The sequence below is a fragment of the Nymphalis io genome, chromosome 28 (assembly GCF_905147045.1).
Source record: "Nymphalis io chromosome 28, ilAglIoxx1.1, whole genome shotgun sequence".
In the NCBI taxonomy this organism is placed as follows: domain Eukaryota; kingdom Metazoa; phylum Arthropoda; class Insecta; order Lepidoptera; family Nymphalidae; genus Nymphalis; species Nymphalis io.
Window position 1 is genome coordinate 4,193,204 of NC_065915.1, and position 23,764 is coordinate 4,216,967.

Genomic DNA, 23,764 nt, shown 5'->3' on the forward strand with positions numbered 1-23,764 from the left:
CAACTTTTATAATTGTTTTTTTTTTTAAATATTCTATTTTTTTTTAAGTAACGACGTCTCGGTACAAATTTTTTTTTATTTTTTATTTATCAATTTTGTATTTAACATAATATATAATCTGTCAATCTTGTAACCTGTTTATTGTGTAATTTATTTGAATTGACGCCAAGAGCGGCGTTTCGAACTTGGTACAGAATGTATAAATAGATTTTTGCGAACGACAACAAAATATTTCACATGACTGAGAACACGTGCTTCCTACACAAATTTGTTTGCACAAAATTTTTAAAATATATCTCCGTATTACGCATTTATTTATACATAACTTTGTTTCTTATAAATCGTCATACTAATAATACGATTCTCTATATTGAGAATCATATCTCTTGAGTTTTTTTAAAAAGAAAAACAAAATAGCTAGTGTTTACACGTTAAACTAAACTATTTAATGTATAAAAAAAACATTTCGCTGGTAAAATCATTAAATTAACTCTAAAATGAATAAACGAGGCCAACAATACCTTAGAAGGAAATGTTTTATTTGTTTATAATGGTTACTTATATTACATAAATAAATCTGATTTTTATATTTTTTATATAAATATTTTTTCAGATTTTATTTCAAAAACTGATAAAAGGTCACTGAATATATTTTTTCGGGTTTTTTTCTGCGAATATATTCTCAGATACAGATTCTCGTCTCATCGAACTACACAATACAACTACCACAATGACGAAATAGAGAGTGCACCTTGATTTGCGCACACCACAAGTGTGTCGAATATAATATATTCTTTAGAACGCATGAATTTTAACCGATGATCGTGGTTTCAAACCCGGGCAAGCACCACTGAATTTTCATGTACTTAATTTGTGTTTATAATTCATCTTCATACTCGACGGTGAATGAAAGCATCGTGAGGAAACCTGCACGTGTCTAATTTCATTGAAACTATGCCACATGTGTATTCTACCAACCCGCATTGGAGCAGCGTGGTGGAATAAGCTCCAAACCTTCTCAAAAGGGAGAGAAGGCCTTAGCCCAGCAGTGGGACATTAACAGTTACTGTTTATTATTAGTAGTTTAAGATTTGTCAGTGATTGAAATTTGTTTAAAAAGGCATTCTTTTATGAAAGTAAAATTATTTTCTTTTGTTCACAGCCTGCGAATCGTGATAAAATGATGACCAGATCTGCCCTAGCCTTAGCAGCCATCGGTCTCGGCCTTTCCACATTCAGCGTTCGCCAGATGATCCTTCACCAGACTAGACGAATCTAAACGTATCAAGCCTCTAAGGTTCTAGAACCATCCGTCACGTCACCGATAGACGCCATTTTAAGATTAAATGTCATTTCAAAATGGAAGTACTTTGGATTAACGCACACAAAAATAAATCTTAATTAAGTGCACGTAAAAAGTTGTACAGTATTTATTGTGTTGTGTGTGAGAAATTAAACAAAAAAAATTGTAAAAGATAATGTAAAAATTGTAATTTATTTATTATATTTTAATCGTGGTTTTGTGGCCACCTTATAGATAATTCTTTTAAATTCCTAGCAGTAAGTTTCAAGTCTCGTTATGGGTGGTATAGGTTATGTACGATTGACTGAATGGTACCATGCAGTTTCTTGTGATGCAAACCAAATAAATATAGACACTAAGTAGTTTTCGTTTTATTTTAACCTTATAAATATTTTCTACTCAATAAAATATAATTAAAAAATCCAAGTACGTATAGTATAGAGTTCAGGGCTATTTTAGATTAAAAACATTTCTGCAGTCTAAAAGGCTGCTTGGAAGCTTTGTGATATACGTGGCAAAAAAAAAATCGAATTTTTCGTTCGATCGAACGATGCCACTATGTCCGAATCTGGGTTCACATTTCACGCAACAAGAGTATTGTCAAAATTACTTGCTATAATTTTATTTTGATATTTATTGTTAACATAGTAACTTCATTGTCATTTGTTTGACTATGTATTTTGCTATGCAGGACCCACCCAATCGCTCTGTCTCTTTCCCAAGTTCCCGCATTTCCTTAACCCATTCAACGCCAGGGACCCACGTAGTGGGCTCACTCTTGTCTGTTTGCTTGCTGTATTTGCGTCTAATATGATACACTTATTTTATTATATGAAATATATAAATTCTATTTAAATTGAGTTTACCAACCCTATTAGCTTGTCACACGTCATCGTCGCATCTAGTTATAATTAGGAATTGAGTCGTAAATAATAATTCATTTATTCGAGTAACAACTCATAAAAATAAAATACTTATACAATTTACTGGTCCAGCTGCACCTTTATAAATATACAACAGCGATTTATAAATATACAACAGCGATTTATAAATATACAACAGCGATTTATAAATATACAACAGCGATTTATAAATATACAACAGCGATTTATAAATATACAACAGCGATTTATAAATATACAACAGCGATTTATAAATATACAACAGCGATTTAAAAATATACAACAGCGATTTATAAATATACAACAGCGATTTATAAATATACAACAGCGATTTATAAATATACAACAGCGATTTATAAATATACAACAGCGATTTATAAATATACAACAGCGATTTATAAATATACAACAATAATAATATCTGTTAGCAACCGTGATTAGAATTTTGTTTGACCTGGCCCGCACCTTTTTAACCAAGGATGAACACTTTTCGCATTTATGCGTAAAAACAGTAAAGCATAGACGAAAAATGTTAGGTTACGGATTCGGATAGACGGCAGTGAAAACGTTAAGGGTGTAGAAGAAAGATAAACACTGATCGATCTGAGTCTCTTTCTGAGCCAGTATCCATATTGAAGATAAAATACAATTTATTAAATCGTAATTAATAATGATTTTTTTTATAGACAAGCAAACGAATCTGGCTAAAGCATCTACACAATAATAATCAGTAACAATTTTTAACTTGACAAAATAGCGATTAACTAACAGTCAATGATTAGAAAATTATTTATTAATAAATGATTTTACTAACGCTACTAGGCTTTTTCAAAGTAGATATGCCGATCCTGAGGTAAGCGCGTTCATAGAAACTTCATAAACTTTATAATAGTAATAAATGAACGAAATTCTCGTATATAATATATAAATTTATTGTGTGTATCGCGAAAACCTTTCTAACCACTTGCCTCAAAATTTATATTCAGATAAGGATTTGAGTCTTGTTTATCTATATGGGTATATTTTTTGAAATAACTAAATTTTTCACCAAAACATTTTTTGAGAATAATTATTACAGCCAAACTTACTATAAATGAAGGCCAAATTTGTTGTGCTGTCTCTAAAAATAAAACGTAATTGTTCACAAACATCTGTAATGCGTAGAAATTAAAATAAAACTACACAATAAATAGCGTATGATTTATTAATTTGAAATAAACTGGGTAAACATTTACACACTCCACTTGTTCTAAATGCATAAAAATATAACATAAACATTTATAATACAATTTATTAATGCAACAAACATCACTAATAATATTTACTATAATTATTTTATGAAGACATCAAAAATGCAAAAATAGGTAAACGGGGTAAAACAAAGTGCATTTATCGAAGCATCTTCGATTTTTTAGAATTTACTAGAATTTTCTTTGAACAACAAATTTTTAACATTGAGAGATTAAGTCTCTTACTTCGCTAAAATTAAGTACATATAACGTAATTATCTAGTTTAATTTTCTCCTCTAAAGTATTTTAAATCGCTAGACAGAATTAATTGAGAAATAGTCTTACAAAATTGACAGTAAACTAAAATAATTAAAACGTATGTGCGACCATTACTGTCTTCAGTAAATCCATAAACAACAGAGGCACAGACAACTAAGGGCAGTACGTTCGCTTTGTCGCTCAAATTTTCTTGTCATTATTTATGTGAGAAAAACGGACGTAGACATGTTACACGTGGTTTGAAGAACTCGTTCATAGAAAGCACCAATATTTATAGGAATTACGTGAAGTTTTAAGCAAATTTGACATAATTATTTGATGTCACGTGACCAAAGTCATACCAACGAACGACGACAGAAACAGCTTCGATTTGAAACGAATACCAGTAAATACCGACGACAATCGGTATCGGGAACGCTCAATCCAGTCGTAGTATACGCGTCTACAGATAAATAATGATTGGTTACTTTGACATTTACATCAATTTTATAATGAGATAATTAAGATATTTTTACACAAATAATATTAATTAATTACGTAAGATACTAATTATTATAATCTACTGTCTACTGCAAAGTGTTTATATTTTATTATCGTCTACTTTATAATAATAAGAGTAACAGTAACAGCCTGTTAATGTCCCACTGCTGGGCTAAGGCCTCCTCTCCCTTTTGAGGAGGTTTGGAGCTTATTCCACCACGCTGCTCCAATGCGGGTTGGTAGAATACACATGTGGCAGAATTTCAATGAAATTAGACACATGCAGGTTTCCTCACGATGTTTTCCTTCACCGTTAAGCACGAGATGAATTATAAACACAAATTAAGCACATGAAAATTCAGTGGTGCTTGCCCGGGTTTGAACCCACGATCATCGGTTAAGATTCACGCGTTCTTAGCACTAGGCCATCTCGGCTTCATAATAAGAGATATAGACACAATGATTAATACTAAGTAAATAAAGGCAACTTTAGAAGCATTCTAATATAGATTAAAAACATTTGTTATTGATAAAATATTTATATTACTACAAATATATCTATTGTCCAATATTTTTTGATAAAATACAGTTGAGTAAAATCAGGTTAAAAGAGAATTTAATTTTGAAAAAAAAAAATTAGCAAACACAAATCATTTTTGTTTTGACATTGTATTTACCTGTGGCGTTATATTTGATTGAAATATAAATAACATATACATATTAAATGCTTATAGTGCTGTTATTTGCTTATACAACTGATATCTGCTTATACTCAAATAGTTTGTCTGTATATAATTCAATTTATGCAAATGAATATATAATGTTAATTATTTACTTTACAAAAATATTATTATATTCTTAAATTTTAGTAGTTTGTGTAATATAATGTACATTTATTTCGATATGTTAATATAAAACTATTTTTGTGCATTAAATTATAATTGTAATAAATTCAATATCTTAAATTTTCCTAAAAAAAAAAAAACAAAACGATGATTATATTAATTTTATAATTACTAACAAAAAGAAACTATAGCTGATACCACGGCTGGTGGAGTAAAGATAAATAAAATAAATAAATCGATTTTGAATTTACATGACTTAGTCGAGATCTAATCTGTGATATTCAGTATGGATTCGTGATAAAATGGCGTATTGAATGTCGGAACTTTTGAAGGAATTACTTTTAATTAATATAAGTTGTTGAGTGAAATATTATAAATATATAAAGATATACAATTTAAGTTTGTTTATCTTTACTCCTATTACTCTTGAAATATAGTATACGTGTATTGTTATTATCTTTATCTCAATTGACAGACGAATGCGTATTATAAATGCGTTAAATATTCAAATAATTTATTTGTATAATAGCTTTCTTAGATCGAATCACAGTTGCTAACGACATCAACAATATTAGGGTGATTCGATTGCGAGCAGCACATATTTACTATGTTAGTAAATAGAATATTTTATTAATTAAAAAATAACATATTAGATATATATTAAATTTAAAAAAAAAAAACAGTAATAGTAGTTGTCGTGCATACATTTTTGAACGACAAATCCGATTTATCGTTCAAAAATTATGACAAGCCGATTTATTACATTTATTCTTATCACATAACATTAATTATTTATAATACTTATGTAATAGAACTACAACTATTTTAATATAATTCTAAAAATAGCTATTATAATAAAAATTCACTAACTACATACATCAGCGAAAACAAGTATTTATTTACAAAATCCTTGATTTAAAAGGTTCAATTCGAACCTACTTTACACGAAAATAATAAAAAAAGATCAGAAATACTTCTCTTACAAAAGCTACACAAGTAGATCCTATATAAATAAAATTTGTACATAATAAACACACAAATAGTCAAAAAAATTAAATCAAAATTACAGACCATGAATAATAAATATTGACAGTATTTATTTCTATTTTATTTGATCTGTACAAATTATTTTACAGTACTAAAAAGTAATGTCAAAAGCGGCTGTATGACTTGCTTCCGAAGCCCTTTATTAAATAATAAAAACAAAAAAAAAAAAAAAACTAGAAGCAACTTTAGAACATTTGGTATCCATAACTGGGAATGAAATTGTCTATTCAAGGTAAACACAATGACAGTTGAGAAATTTCAAGGACTTCTAAAGACAGTTGAGATGTCCTTGAAAATCTCGCGCTATGGACGCTTGAAGTATTGCTCGTCGATGCGTTTTGCGAGGGCGACGAGAGTCTCGTGTTTTCGGACCGTGTCCGCGAGCTTGCGACACGGCAGTCGCGTCGTGATGATTGTGAACACGTGACCGAATACTAGAGCATCGAGTTCTGTTGGACTGTTCATATCATGAGCTAAGTTTTAACTTACTTTGTGCTTTTTTATAGAATAGGTAAGCGGACGAGCATATGGGCCACCTGATGGAAAGTCACCAACGCATATAGACATTGGCATTGTAAGAAATGTTAACCATCGCTTACATCGCCAATGCGCCACCAACCTTGTAAACTGAGATATTACGTCCATTGCCTGTAATTACACTGGCTCACTCACCCTACAAACCGGAACACAGCAATACCAAGTACTGCTGTTTTGCGGTAGAATATCTGATGAGTGGGAATATGCAATAGTATGACCACTTGTCAGTTCTTAAGTCAATTAGTGTTCCGGTTTGAACGTTGAATGTGATACAATTGCGGCAATTAAATAAGCAGTGACGGTGTAACGAAGGTTTATTATTTTTAACAATGTCAATATACCACCACAAATATTTATCATAACGAAATCATTACGTGACAAACAAATATACAAAGCCAAACATAAAAGTTTAAAAACATTCAAACATTTAGATATAACAAAAAAATACACAAAATAACACAACGTGGTACCTTTTACTCGACGGTAGGGCTTTGTGCAAGTCCGTCTGAGTACTTACTACACACTCATAACATATTCTACCACCACACAGCAATATTTAAATATAGTGATGTTCCGTTTAGAGTTGTGAGTGAGCCAGACGCCAGTGTTATTACAGGCACAAGGGTCACATAACATCTTAACTCCAAAGGTTGGTAGCGCATTGGTGATGTAGGGAATGGTTAATATTTTTTTCGGCACCAATGTCAATGAACGAAGGTGACCACTTACCATAAGGTGGCCTATCTGCCCGTCCACCTATATTTATAAGCAAAAAAAAATCATCTGCCATTTTGCATAAATAAAACAAAATTAATTTGTATCGTCACTATAAAATTTAAAATTTAATTTCCCGCTTTGAACTGCGCACAGATAATTTAAATTTCAAGTGGACTGTTGTGAAATGTTGCCATGTACAAAATTAATCGAGTTGTACATCTCCATGGTATGGGTTATATACTGGGTTCTGCCTACTCATAATTTTCAAGAGGCTTTCAAAACTTATACGATTGTTACTCGGCACTTTTACTGTCATAATCGGATCTAAAAAATAACAAGAATTATACCTATTTATTTAGAATAAGAATTGAATATTTATATAAAGTAAATATATTATAATATTTAAAATATAATTATTTGTAACTTAAACAATAACATATAAGTTATTTTCGAGCCTGCTACACTACTGCTATCTGAACACTTCTTTTATTATATAATAGTTTTGTGATCGATTATTATTCAACAAAATGTTACCACAGATAAAAAAATAAAAAAAAATAAAAATAAAACCTCTTGCTATTCCACTAGACATCTTTGCGTTAGAACATCTTGAAGATTCAATCACATCTTTATGTACTTCCCTCATATAGTCATTGCTGTTAAGATTATAATTAATATTATGTAATGTCAATCTGCCGCATATAATACAAACTAAAATATACACAGGCACATTAAAATAACATTAAAACGAATGGAAGATAAGATTCACTGAATACACGAACAACACGTCTGTGGATATACAAATACTATAAAAAAGTCACTCCAGAATAATTATGACATAAGCTAACTTAGAAACAAAGTACTAATGTTGTTGGAGAAGATTAAGAACTATTCCAAATTTAAATTTAAGTAAATTTAAATAATTTAATAAAGGCATAATTTTTGCACATTTTTTTCATACGAGTTTAATAAAAAAAACCCCTATAAAATATGCAATGGTATCGAATCAAAATCTATATATAAAGTATTACCTAGAATCCATAAAGTTTTCCGAACTCTCTCTAATATCCGAATTAATAACAACATCAGAATCGAAAAGTGTTTCCGTATCGACAATCACATCACTATCGACGACATTAAAAAGCTAATCAGGTCACTTAATAGGCGTATGCAGGCAGTGATTAGGTCAAGAGGAGGAAACACTCCCTATTAAAGTAAGATTTAGGCACTCAAATTTAAAAACAAACGGCATAATCGTTTTGTACACAAAAAAATAAAATTGCGTAAAATTTTGTGTTTTCGTGTTTTGTCACATATTTACCTAAAAACCTATGTTTTGCGCACTATTTCTGTTTTTGTACAATCCTACAATTGCATTTTTTCATTATCAATCTTAAAAATATAAATATGTGGTAGTTTAAAACCATACGATAGCTTTTTTACAAAAAATGTAGGTGGGTCGATTTTTTTGGAGGCTAGTGTATTTAATGTATTAAAAATACATTTCGCTGGTAAAATCATTAAATTAACTCAAAAATGAATAAACGAGGCCAACCATACCTTAGAAGGAAATGTTTTATTTGTTTATAATGGTTACTTATATTACATAAATAAATCTGATTTTTATATTTTTTATATAAATATTTTTTCAGATTTTATTTCAAAAACTGATAAAAGGTCACTGAATATATTTTTTCGGGTTTTTTTTCTGCGAATATATTCTCAGTTAGACCGAGATTGTCGTCTCATCGAACTACGGCAATGACGAAATAGAGAGTGCACCTTGATTTGCGCACGCCACAAGTGTGTCGAATATAATACATTCTTTATAATTAGTAGTAGAGTCGAAATGTGGTGGTGTGGCACGCGTTCTGCGTGAATCTTAACCGATGATCGTGGTTTCAAACCCGGGCAAGCACCACTGAATTTTCATGTACTTAATTTGTGTTTATAATTCATCTTCATACTCGACGGTGAATGAAAGCATCGTGAGGAAACCTGCACGTGTCTAATTTCATTAAAACTATGCCACATGTGTATTCTACCAACCCGCATTGGAGCAGCGTGGTGGAATAAGCTCCAAACCTTCTCAAAAGGGAGAGAAGGCCTTAGCCCAGCAGTGGGACATTAACAGTTACTGTTTATTATTAGTAGTTTAAGATTCGTCAGTGATTGAAATTTGTTTAAAAAGGCGTTCTTTTATGAAAGTAAAATTATTTTCTTTTGTTCACAGCCTGCGAATCGTGATAAAATGATGACCAGATCTGCCCTAGCCTTAGCAGCCATCGGTCTCGGCCTTTCCACATTCAGCGTTCGCCAGATGATCCTTCACCAGACTAGACGAATCTAAACGTATCAAGCCTCTAAGGTTCTAGAACCATCCGTCACGTCACCGATAGACGCCATTTTAAGATTAAATGTCATTCATTTCAAAATGGAAGTACTTTGGATTAACGCACACAAAAATAAATCTTAATTAAGTGCACGTAAAAAGTTGTACAGTATTTATTGTGTTGTGTGTGAGAAATTAAACAAAAAAAATTGTAAAAGATAATGTAAAAATTGTAATTTATTTATTATATTTTAATCGTGGTTTTGTGGCCACCTTATAGATAATTCTTTTAAATTCCTAGCAGTAAGTTTCAAGTCTCGTTATGGGTGGTATAGGTTATGTACGATTGACTGAATGGTACCATGCAGTTTCTTGTGATGCAAACCAAATAAATATAGACATTAAGTAGTTTTCGTTTTATTTTAACCTTATAAATATTTTCTACTCAATAAAATATAATTAAAAAATCCAAGTACGTATAGTATAGAGTTCAGGGCTATTTTAGATTAAAAACATTTCTGCAGTCTAAAAGGCTGCTTGGAAGCTTTGTGATATACGTGGCAAAAAAAAAATCGAATTTTTCGTTCGATCGAACGATGCCACTATGTCCGAATCTGGGTTCACATTTCACGCAACAAGAGTATTGTCAAAATTACTTGCTATAATTTTATTTTGATATTTATTGTTAACATAGTAACTTCATTGTCATTTGTTTGACTATGTATTTTGCTATGCAGGACCCACCCAATCGCTCTGTCTCTTTCCCAAGTTCCCGCATTTCCTTAACCCATTCAACGCCAGGGACCCACGTAGTGGGCTCACTCTTGTCTGTTTGCTTGCTGTATTTGCGTCTAATATGATACACTTATTTTATTATATGAAATATATAAATTCTATTTAAATTGAGTTTACCAACCCTATTAGCTTGTCACACGTCATCGTCGCATCTAGTTATAATTAGGAATTGAGTCGTAAATAATAATTCATTTATTCGAGTAACAACTCATAAAAATAAAATACTTATACAATTTACTGGTCCAGCTGCACCTTTATAAATATACAACAGCGATTTATAAATATACAACAGCGATTTATAAATATACAACAGCGATTTATAAATATACAACAGCGATTTATAAATATACAACAGCGATTTATAAATATACAACAGCGATTTATAAATATACAACAGCGATTTATAAATATACAACAGCGATTTAAAAATATACAACAGCGATTTATAAATATACAACAGCGATTTATAAATATACAACAGCGATTTATAAATATACAACAGCGATTTATAAATATACAACAGCGATTTATAAATATACAACAGCGATTTATAAATATACAACAGCGATTTATAAATATACAACAGCGATTTATAAATATACAACAGCGATTTATAAATATACAACAGCGATTTATAAATATACAACAGCGATTTATAAATATACAACAGCGATTTATAAATATACAACAGCGATTTATAAATATACAACAGCGATTTATAAATATACAACAGCGATTTATAAATATACAACAGCGATTTATAAATATACAACAGCGATTTATAAATATACAACAGCGATTTATAAATATACAACAGCGATTTATAAATATACAACAGCGATTTATAAATATACAACAGCGATTTATAAATATACAACAATAATAATATCTGTTAGCAACCGTGATTAGAATTTTGTTTGACCTGGCCCGCACCTTTTTAACCAAGGATGAACACTTTTCGCATTTATGCGTAAAAACAGTAAAGCATAGACGAAAAATGTTAGGTTACGGATTCGGATAGACGGCAGTGAAAACGTTAAGGGTGTAGAAGAAAGATAAACACTGATCGATCTGAGTCTCTTTCTGAGCCAGTATCCATATTGAAGATAAAATATAATTTATTAAATCGTAATTAATAATGATTTTTTTTATAGACAAGCAAACGAATCTGGCTAAAGCATCTACACAATAATAATCGGTAACAATTTTTAACTTGACAAAATAGCGATTAACTAACAGTCAATGATTAGAAAATTATTTATTAATAAATGATTTTACTAACGCAACTAGGCTTTTTCAAAGTAGATATGCAGATCCTGAGGTAAGCGCGTTCATAGAAACTTCATAAACTTTATAATAGTAATAAATGAACGAAATTCTCGTATATAATATATAAATTTATTGTGTGTATCGCGAAAACCTTTCTAACCACTTGCCTCAAAATTTATATTCAGATAAGGATTTGAGTCTTGTTTATCTATATGGGTATATTTTTTGAAATAACTAAATTTTTCACCAAAACATTTTTTGAGAATAATTATTACAGCCAAACTTACTATAAATGAAGGCCAAATTTGTTGTGCTGTCTCTAAAAATAAAACGTAATTGTTCACAAACATCTGTAATGCGTAGAAATTAAAATAAAACTACACAATAAATAGCGTATGATTTATTAATTTGAAACAAACTGGGTAAACATTTACACACTCCACTTGTTCTAAATGCATAAAAATATAACATAAACATTTATAATACAATTTATTAATGCAACAAACATCACTAATAATATTTACTATAATTATTTTATGAAGACATCAAAAATGCAAAAATAGGTAAACGGGGTAAAACAAAGTGCATTTATCGAAGCATCTTCGATTTTTTAGAATTTACTAGAATTTTCTTTGAACAACAAATTTTTAACATTGAGAGATTAAGTCTCTTACTTCGCTAAAATTAAGTACATATAACGTAATTATCTAGTTTAATTTTCTCCTCTAAAGTATTTTAAATCGCTAGACAGAATTAATTGAGAAATAGTCTTACAAAATTGACAGTAAACTAAAATAATTAAAACGTATGTGCGACCATTACTGTCTTCAGTAAATCCATAAACAACAGAGGCACAGACAACTAAGGGCAGTACGTTCGCTTTGTCGCTCAAATTTTCTTGTCATTATTTATGTGAGAAAAACGGACGTAGACATGTTACACGTGGTTTGAAGAACTCGTTCATAGAAAGCACCAATATTTATAGGAATTACGTGAAGTTTTAAGCAAATTTGACATAATTATTTGATGTCACGTGACCAAAGTCATACCAACGAACGACGACAGAAACAGCTTCGATTTGAAACGAATACCAGTAAATACCGACGACAATCGGTATCGGGAACGCTCAATCCAGTCGTAGTATACGCGTCTACAGATAAATAATGATTGGTTACTTTGACATTTACATCAATTTTATAATGAGATAATTAAGATATTTTTACACAAATAATATTAATTAATTACGTAAGATACTAATTATTATAATCTACTGTCTACTGCAAAGTGTTTATATTTTATTATCGTCTACTTTATAATAATAAGAGTAACAGTAACAGCCTGTTAATGTCCCACTGCTGGGCTAAGGCCTCCTCTCCCTTTTGAGGAGGTTTGGAGCTTATTCCACCACGCTGCTCCAATGCGGGTTGGTAGAATACACATGTGGCAGAATTTCAATGAAATTAGACACATGCAGGTTTCCTCACGATGTTTTCCTTCACCGTTAAGCACGAGATGAATTATAAACACAAATTAAGCACATGAAAATTCAGTGGTGCTTGCCCGGGTTTGAACCCACGATCATCGGTTAAGATTCACGCGTTCTTAGCACTAGGCCATCTCGGCTTCATAATAAGAGATATAGACACAATGATTAATACTAAGTAAATAAAGGCAACTTTAGAAGCATTCTAATATAGATTAAAAACATTTGTTATTGATAAAATATTTATATTACTACAAATATATCTATTGTCCAATATTTTTTGATAAAATACAGTTGAGTAAAATCAGGTTAAAAGAGAATTTAATTTTGAAAAAAAAAAAATTAGCAAACACAAATCATTTTTGTTTTGACATTATATTTACCTGTGGCGTTATATTTGATTGAAATATAAATAACATATACATATTAAATGCTTATAGTGCTGTTATTTGCTTATACAACTGATATCTGCTTATACTCAAATAGTTTGTCTGTATATAATTCAATTTATGCAAATGAATATATAATGTTAATTATTTACTTTACAAAAATATTATTATATTCTTAAATTTTAGTAGTTTGTGTAATATAATGTACATTTATTTCGATATGTTAATATAAAACTATTTTTGTGCATTAAATTATAATTGTAATAAATTCAATATCTTAAATTTTCCTAAAAAAAAAAAAACAAAACGATGATTATATTAATTTTATAATTACTAACAAAAAGAAACTATAGCTGATACCACGGCTGGTGGAGTAAAGATAAATAAAATAAATAAATCGATTTTGAATTTACATGACTTAGTCGAGATCTAATCTGTGATATTCAGTATGGATTCGTGATAAAATGGCGTATTGAATGTCGGAACTTTTGAAGGAATTACTTTTAATTAATATAAGTTGTTGAGTGAAATATTATAAATATATAAAGATATACAATTTAAGTTTGTTTATCTTTACTCCTATTACTCTTGAAATATAGTATACGTGTATTGTTATTATCTTTAACTCAATTGACAGACGAATGCGTATTATAAATGCGTTAAATATTCAAATAATTTATTTGTATAATAGCTTTCTTAGATCGAATCACAGTTTCTAACGACATCAACAATATTAGGGTGATTCGATTGCGAGCAGCACATATTTACTATGTTAGTAAATAGAATATTTTATTAATTAAAAAATAACATATTAGATATATATTAAATTTTAAAAAAAAAAAAAAAACAGTAATAGTAGTTGTCGTGCATACATTTTTGAACGACAAATCCGATTTATCGTTCAAAAATTATGACAAGCCGATTTATTACATTTATTCTTATCACATAACATTAATTATTTATAATACTTATGTAATAGAACTACAACTATTTTAATATAATTCTAAAAATAGCTATTATAATAAAAATTCACTAACTACATACATCAGCGAAAACAAGTATTTATTTACAAAATCCTTGATTTAAAAGGTTCAATTCGAACCTACTTTACACGAAAATAATAAAAAAAGATCAGAAATACTTCTCTTACAAAAGCTACACAAGTAGATCCTATATAAATAAAATTTGTACATAATAAACACACAAATAGTCAAAAAATTTAAATCAAAATTACAGACCATGAATAATAAATATTGACAGTATTTATTTCTATTTTTATTTGATCTGTACAAATTATTTTACAGTACTAAAAAGTAATGTCAAAAGCGGCTGTATGACTTGCTTCCGAAGCCCTTTATTAAATAATAAAAACAAAAAAAAAAGAAACTAGAAGCAACTTTAGAACATTTGGTATCCATAACTGGGAATGAAATTGTCTATTCAAGGTAAACACAATGACAGTTGAGAAATTTCAAGGACTTCTAAAGACAGTTGAGATGTCCTTGAAAATCTCGCGCTATGGACGCTTGAAGTATTGCTCGTCGATGCGTTTTGCGAGGGCGACGAGAGTCTCGTGTTTTCGGACCGTGTCCGCGAGCTTGCGACACGGCAGTCGCGTCGTGATGATTGTGAACACGTGACCGAATACTAGAGCATCGAGTTCTGTTGGACTGTTCATATCATGAGCTGAGTTTTAACTTACTTTGTGCTTTTTTATAGAATAGGTAAGCGGACGAGCATATGGGCCACCTGATGGAAAGTCACCAACGCATATAGACATTGGCATTGTAAGAAATGTTAACCATCGCTTACATCGCCAATGCGCCACCAACCTTGTAAACTGAGATATTACGTCCATTGCCTGTAATTACACTGGCTCACTCACCCTACAAACCGGAACACAGCAATACCAAGTACTGCTGTTTTGCGGTAGAATATCTGATGAGTGGGAATATGCAATAGTATGACCACTTGTCAGTTCTTAAGTCAATTAGTGTTCCGGTTTGAACGTTGAATGTGATACAATTGCGGCAATTAAATAAGCAGTGACGGTGTAACGAAGGTTTATTATTTTTAACAATGTCAATATACCACCACAAATATTTATCATAACGAAATCATTACGTGACAAACAAATATACAAAGCCAAACATAAAAGTTTTAAAACATTCAAACATTTAGATATAACAAAAAAATACACAAAATAACACAACGTGGTACCTTTTACTCGACGGTAGGGCTTTGTGCAAGTCCGTCTGAGTACTTACTACACACTCATAACATATTCTACCACCACACAGCAATATTTAAATATAGTGATGTTCCGTTTAGAGTTGTGAGTGAGCCAGACGCCAGTGTTATTACAGGCACAAGAGTCACATAACATCTTAGCTCCAAAGGTTGGTAGCGCATTGGTGATGTAGGGAATGGTTAATATTTTTTTCGGCACCAATGTCAATGAACGAAGGTGACCACTTACCATAAGGTGGCCTATCTGCCCGTCCACCTATATTTATAAGCAAAAAAAAAATCATCTGCCATTTTGCATAAATAAAACAAAAGTAATTGTATCGTCACTATAAAATTTAATATTTAATTTCCCGCTTTGAACTGCGCACAGATAATTTAAATTTCAAGTGGACTGTTGTGAAATGTTGCCATGTACAAAATTAATCGAGTTGTACATCTCCATGGTATGGGTTATATACTGGGTTCTGCCTACTCATAATTTTCAAGAGGCTTTCAAAACTTATACGATTGTTACTCGGCACTTTTACTGTCATAATCGGATCTAAAAAATAACAAGAATTATACCTATTTATTTAGAATAAGAATTGAATACTTATATAAAGTAAATATATTATAATATTTAAAATATAATTATTTGTAACTTAAACAATAACATATAAGTTATTTTCGAGCCTGCTACACTACTGCTATCTGAACACTTCTTTTATTATATAATAGTTTTGTGATCGATTATTATTCAACAAAATGTTACCACAGATAAAAAAAATAAAAAAAAATAAAAATAAAACCTCTTGCTATTCCACTAGACATCTTTGCGTTAGAACATCTTGAAGATTCAATCACATCTTTATTTACTTCCCTCATATAGTCATTGCTGTTAAGATTATAATTAATATTATGTAATGTCAATCTGCCGCATATAATACAAACTAAAATATACACAGGCACATTAAAATAACATTAAAACGAATGGAAGATAAGATACACCGAATACACGAACAACACGTCTGTGGATATACAAATACTATAAAAAAGTCACTCCAGAATAATTATGACATAAGCTAACTTATGAACAAAGTACTAATGTTGTTGGAGAAGATTAAGAACTATTCCAAATTTAAATTTAAGTAAATTTAAATAATTTAATAAAGGCATAATTTTTGCACATTTTTTTCATACGAGTTTAATAAAAAAAACCCCTATAAAATATGCAATGGTATCGAATCAAAATCTATATATAAAGTATTACCTAGAATCCATAAAGTTTTCCGAACTCTCTCTAATATCCGAATTAATAACAACATCAGAATCGAAAAGTGTTTCCGTATCGACAATCACATCACTATCGACGACACTATCAATAACTTTTATCTCCTCCTCCTCTAAATCGGAAACTGTGACGTCAGTACCAGTTTCATCGATGGTATCCAAGTCGTTAACTTTCCTTTCAAAATTGAAATTTTCATTCGGATAAGCTATAACTTCAAAATCGTCTCTATGGATATATTTTAATTTATTATCTGATATTTTATCGACTTTATCGATAAGTTCGTCTACAATATCGATAATAAATTTATTCACATCGGTCAATGCTATCTTTTTATTTGAATTAGAATTATATTCACACGTTATTTTCCCTTCGTTTGACGTCATTATTATTATTTGTTTTGACGCGAATGGTTTGAAGCCTGTTTTAATAAAAAAAGTAAAATTACTATTCAGAGTATTTTTTGTTAGACCTCTTAATATTGCGAGATTCATATGTTTTATCCCTTAAAGGCTTTTAGCTAACCTGAAATGTACTTATAACGTTAATCAAGTAATTAAAAGTATAATAACCAAAGACATCCTTATTGCATACAAGGTTATCCCGGCTAGACTTTCTAATGCACATCTTAGAACGTTTCACCCTTGACAGACTGCGTACAGGGGACACACGTCGTTTCACACACAATTGGCAGCCCTGGGCAACTAGATACTCCTCCTGGGGCTAAGGATAAATTGATAAGGAATGGAATTCTGTGTAATGTGTGCCATAAACTTTATTCAACATTGAAGTGTTATTGCTTACATTTGCTTATTGACAGTCAAACTTTTTTTTTTATAGAATAGGAAGGTGGACGAGCATATGGGCCACCTGATGGTAAGTGGACACCAACGCCCTTAGACATTGGCATTGTAAGAAATGTCAACCATCGCTTATAGCCAATGCGCCACCAACCTTGGGAACTAAGATTTTATGTCCCTTGTGCCTGTAATTACACTGGCTCACTCACCCTTCAAACCGGAACACAACAATATCAAGTATTGCTGTTTTGCGGTAGAATATCTGATGAGTGGGTGGTACCTACCCAGACGAGCTTGCACAAAGCCCTACCACCAGTAAACTAGATACTACCACTATCATATAATCAGATGGATCTCGACGAATGATGTAATATGAATTCAAATTTGTTTATTTATCATTACTCCTATCATTAGTATATTATTTATGTAAACATGTTTAAATTTAGAACACGGCTTTGTCACATGTGATTTTTTACTTTGATTAATTTTTCTTTCTCGTTTCTTCTAGCAACTTCCAAGTTTTCGGATCGTATTATAAGATAGTCTTTCATAAAGAATTCCGAACCATAAGATTTTGGTGGCGGTACTCGATACTCCGAGAAATTTGATAATAAGACATTTTGATACTTAGTAATAAGACATTTTGATACTTAGTACGGCAAAACGTTTGTCAGACTACCGAGTATATATTCAATTCTATAGTAATTGGTCAACTAATTTTTATTATATAGATCAAAACCGGATACAACTTTAAAAAGAATGGATTAACCGTTTGACTTACTAACATTTACTTCTACAATGAAGCGTACAGCTTGTGTTAGGGGCGGGGACGACAATAGCCAAAGGGGTCAGCCCTTATGCCGTCTAGCGATGTAAAAGTCGCAGCTTTTGCGCTTTGACTATAAAACTATGAAGTGAAACTTCGATTTTGACTGAAACGTTTCAGTAAAACGATTCGTATGCAAACGATTTTTCACTTCTCTTCTGACACGTGTTAACTTTTCTATACACGACAAAGAGTAAAGTTCATGTTTTAAAAATAAACATACCGTCAATTTCATTTGCGTTATATTAGACATTCTCAGGAAATGTTTCAGCAGCGCATTCGTGATCGGCTTAATCATGAGAGCTGCCTTTGGCCCAGTGGCTGACAGTAACGCCTTCATATGCCCGTAGATTAGAGCGTCCAATGGAGATGGTCTAGACGCAGGATAGATTAGGATATAGGATAGGAAAAAGGGATACAGTGTTTTGGCTACCATACCATATTTATCAATCTATGTATATAGTCAAATTGTCTTTGAATTATTCGACGGCAAAGATAAATTAGTCGCTCAATTTTAGTTGACGATATATTCTACCATGTATATGGTTTTTTCATTGATTCATTTCAATAACATAGTTCATAGTTAGAATCATAGTTATCATAGTCATATTTAGAATAAGAACCTTGTTATACATTATTGTCCCGTCCTGTGAGTCGTAAAATGATGTTAACCTATAACGTACCTCAAGAGTTGAGCTATCAAATGAAAAACAAGAATCAAACAGACTAGTAATTCCAGAGATTAGAACGTACAAATAAAAAAAAAGTAATAATAATATCCTGGGATATTTTTCACACACGGCCATCTGATCCCAAATTAAGTGTGTACAAAGCTTGTGCTATGGAAACCAGACAACTGATATACTACATATACTAATTTTCTTTTGTAAATACATACTTATATAGATAATTACACCCAGACTCAGGACAAACAGACAAATTCATGCACACAAATGTCATTCCTGGGTGGGAATCGAACCCACAACCTTCGGCGTGAAAGGCAAGTATCTACCAACCACGCCAACTGGCTCGTCGAAAAAACAAAAAAAAATCTTCAGTTTTATCACATTATTATAAATAATCTGTACAATTGGCTAGACGTAAAGATGACAAGTGGCCCAAATTACGTCACGGTGGCTTAAAGAAGCGAGTAGGCCAGTAGGCAGATCACCTACCCGATGATCGGATGACATAAGAAAAATTTCCGGTGCTCAATGCACAAAGCAGGACCGTTAGATTTGTCGCGTCAAAAACGACCATTATATTGATATAACAATCCGTGTTAAAATTTGAAATGTGGTAATTGATTTATACATGCAAAATGGCAGACAATTTTGAAGGTCATTTGTATGATACATACTTATAAATAAATAAACATATATATGTATATATACTTACGTTCCAAAGAAGTAATCCCTGTCACCTAAACGCTGACTCAGTGAGTTGCAGCACTGTTCGACCTGGAATGTATTCAATTATATAATAATAATAATAATGTCCTCCAGACCGATTTCGGCCACGGCGGCCAAACTCAAGAGAGATTAGCCAACTGCGCAGGAGTTATTATAGTGCACAAGTGTGTGCGCAAACACAGGTGCACTCTCTCTCCTTAACTCTCATAATCCGAAGGGACGGTAATCCGACACGACCGGACAGAGTTCAGGCGCAGGACCAACGGCTTTACGTGCTTTCCGAGGCACGGGAGTCAATTATATATTGACTTGTAAAAGTCTATTTGAATAAAAAAAAATATATATGTGATACCGAACATTGATTGACTTGAGTTTTTTTTTACTTTGTACTGGATTAAAGCGTCACTGTTTTTGATAATTAATTTCTATATATATAATAAGATAGATATAATAATAATAAATAGATAAATAATAAGCTTCAAGTTCATGAAATATCAAAGAAAGTCCATGCAAACTAGATATGTAACAAAGTGACAAATATTAAATTTAAAAACAGACTTATGATACCATTACTTATATTATATAAATGCGAAAATTTGTTTGTAACGCTTTCACGTCTAACTACTGAACCGCTCATCATGAAACTATACACATACGCTAGGAATAAAGAAAAAGAAAGGGGGTACCTAGCACAACACTCCCCCTACACACACACACACATGGGAAACTAGTTTAAAAAAAACAAACATTATCAAGCAATAAAGAATTTGACACACATTTAATGTATGTGGGAACAGAGCGGTGTTAGATTAAATCCCTACCCTTTTCATTATATTTATAATCTGTGATATTCATTATGGATTCGTGAAAAAATGGCGTTACATGTCAGCAAAGGTGTTATCGGAACTTTGGAAGTTAAATTAAAGTTGATATAAATAGTGAAGTGGAATATCATTGTTGGAACAGTATTGGATATGCTAAGATTTGCATAGCATTAGTTAGTTTTTCATTACTCCTTCTGCTATTGGCATAGTCTAAAGATAATAACACAAACGAAAGCAACTCAATACTCACATCTGCCAACACCTGGTCTAACGTCTTTTCGTTCCAGTGCAGCGCTTTCAATCGCTTTATAACACTGGAGCGCTTCGACCTAGTCTGTAACCAGCCCAGCGGCCACGGATACACTGACGAGTTGCGCACGCGCGTCACAGTATTGAATGTTTCTTGATCTACCCACGATATGTATAACTGAAAAGTTTTTGTATATATTTATAAAACAAGAGTTATTTATTTGCGTTGATGTCTTAAAATTTTACATAATATTTTTACATTCCACACTAAATTTATAAAAAAATTTAATTTATAAAATTGATGAAAATTATTTGGTTCTTCTGGGTTCTCGCCTAAAAAAAATATTTTTTTGCAAGTTTGTCTTTCAATATAAATGTTTTTAAAATTAAGTAGACACTTATTAGGCCTGTGCACAGCTAGGTAACTATTTAGAAAATACTTAAAGGTACCAATCAACCATAAGCCACTTAACACCAAATCTTTATATGTGCTCTTCAAGATACAAATATGGGTGAATGGTCTATATATTAAATTCTATTGCCTTACATGCTTTCCAAGCATGGATGTTTAAACATTACCAATTTCCAGACTGTTACTGAGAATTTCTCGAGTAAAACTCAATAACTTTCCATTAGCCTGACCTTGGTTTCAGCACCACGGTATCAGACGTTAAAAGCTAGTTACACAAAGCAATGAAAACTTTTAATATTTCATACAGTGCCAACAATTACTTGGCATCAAACCATTTAATTAAATTACCTCAGCATTTACCAAAACATTGGTTATGAGACTCATGTACGCCCTCATCTCAGCCCTCTCCTCCGTTGATAATTTGGAACATAATGTCACACCCTTATTGGCTGCGAACTGCACGATCGGTTCCAACTCGGACACAACAAATGCTCCACATTTTATGAACGGCACACGACCAGATGGTGACATAAACTCTGCATTCCACCGCATTTCCACTTCAAATGGTAGATTACACATCTGAAAGTAGTTACTAATAATTAATTGATATTAAAGGTACTAATATGTGATAAATTAACAAAACTTTGTATATTGAATAGTGTGACTGCTGTGTTAGTCTTTTAGTAAGATGTAAGGCCACAGATCACAAAGTCCTTGGTTCAAACACCCTCCGGGGCTAATAAGGAGAGAGAATATATTTAACTAAATTGTTCAGGTAAATGATAATTACACACAAGTCCATTCAAAATTGTGTGTTAATATATTTGTGAATATATTTGACGAGCCGTTTGGCGTGGTTGGTAAGTACCTGCCTTTCACGCCGAAGGTTGTGGGTTCGATTCCCACCCAGGGCAGACATTTGTATGCATGAACATGTCTGTTTGTCCTGAGTCTGGGTGTAATTATCTATATTAGTATGTATTTACAAAAGAAAAGTAGTATATGTAGTAAAACAGTTGTCTGATTTCCATGGCACAAGCTCTGCTTAATTTGGGATCAGATGGCCGTGTGTGAATAAAGTCCCAGGATATTATTATTATTGGATAAATTCCCAGTTGCAACCAGGATTCTTAAAGTTGGAAGTTTGTACACTCCACTTGTGCACTATATATCTTCCTTGAGATTGGCTTTCCTTGAGCTTAAATTGGCCAAAAGAACCTAATCATTGAGTGAAAAAAAAAATTCATTAATTACCTTTAAGAAAGCTTGAACTGCTAAACAGCTAGCGTTATCCGGAAGCAAAATTTGCTCCACCTCGTAAGGTTGGAATAGTTTCACATTGTCCGGCCATGGTTCTTGTGCTGCAATATTTACAAAACAATTAAAGCACAAAATAAATTAAAGTATTTAAAAGATGTTGTTATATTTATGAATGAAATATGATCAGGGTCTAAAAAAAATACACACTAATATACAGTAGAAATTATTTTAGACACTCTAATTTCTACCTTAGTCATTAAAACAATTATATTAGTATAAAAAAACGATTACATTAGTCTAAATATTCTTTTTTATTTACAGTCAAACCTTCTCTGTCATTGAGAGCTTTATGATTTGGGTTATTACATATAAATATATATTAAGCACATTGTCTATACATTATCTTTATTATTCACGAAAATCACTCAAGTTTGAAACTTAATAAATACCGAATTCGAAATCATTGAACATTTTTACTAATAAGAGATCGCAATGTTGTAAGTATGAACAATCACTTCATAATTATTTAGGGCGCCCTGCATCTATAATTAAATAATGGTGTCAAGTTTTTAAATATAGTAGAAAACAATATTATGTAATACAACTAAATGTAAATAATGACGAAATAAGTAATAGCACTGTAAATAAAATACATACCGTTCAACGATGTGATAATAGTGTCTTTAAGAGATACTTCTGGCATCGTTTTATGTTATTACAACTTTGTTATTAATAATTTGTATTTTAATTCAACTTTAAAAATAATGTAAAGCGCAAGCACGAGAAAACCTCTGACAGATAGACGAATTGACAAACCAAATTCTTTTTTTAATTGAAGATAACATGATGACATCGA

At 31.3% G+C, this 23,764-nt stretch overlaps 1 protein-coding gene and 1 long non-coding RNA gene across 5 annotated transcripts in view; one reads left to right on the top strand and one right to left on the bottom strand.

The window, feature by feature from the left end:
* LOC126779159 (uncharacterized) overlaps positions 1 to 10,080 on the top strand; it is a 24,129-nt gene extending 14,049 nt beyond the window's left edge. The window contains exon 3 of the long non-coding RNA XR_007670270.1: positions 9,574 to 10,080. This is a non-coding gene — a long non-coding RNA (uncharacterized LOC126779159). The remainder of the gene's footprint in view (positions 1 to 9,573) is intronic.
* LOC126779084 (metaxin-2-like) lies at positions 7,506 to 23,711 on the bottom strand. Of its 4 annotated transcripts, XM_050502912.1 has the most exons (10): positions 23,566 to 23,711; positions 22,903 to 23,009; positions 21,997 to 22,227; positions 21,238 to 21,414; positions 20,150 to 20,211; positions 18,975 to 19,125; positions 17,698 to 17,848; positions 17,108 to 17,546; positions 16,647 to 16,732; positions 16,192 to 16,399 (listed from the first exon to the last, which is right to left on the bottom strand). In XM_050502912.1, the coding sequence occupies exons 1-10, from the start codon at positions 23,609 to 23,611 to the stop codon at positions 16,278 to 16,280; spliced, it is 1,572 nt and encodes a 523-aa protein (XP_050358869.1). In that variant the 5' UTR covers positions 23,612 to 23,711; the 3' UTR covers positions 16,192 to 16,277. The 4 variants fall into 4 exon arrangements, with proteins under 4 accessions (XP_050358871.1, XP_050358872.1, XP_050358869.1 ...); XM_050502914.1 differs by lacking the exons at positions 16,192 to 16,399; positions 16,647 to 16,732 and adding an exon at positions 7,506 to 7,664; XM_050502913.1 differs by lacking the exon at positions 16,647 to 16,732 and having other exon boundaries at positions 16,211 to 16,399.
* Positions 23,712 to 23,764: the final 53 nt, after the last annotated feature.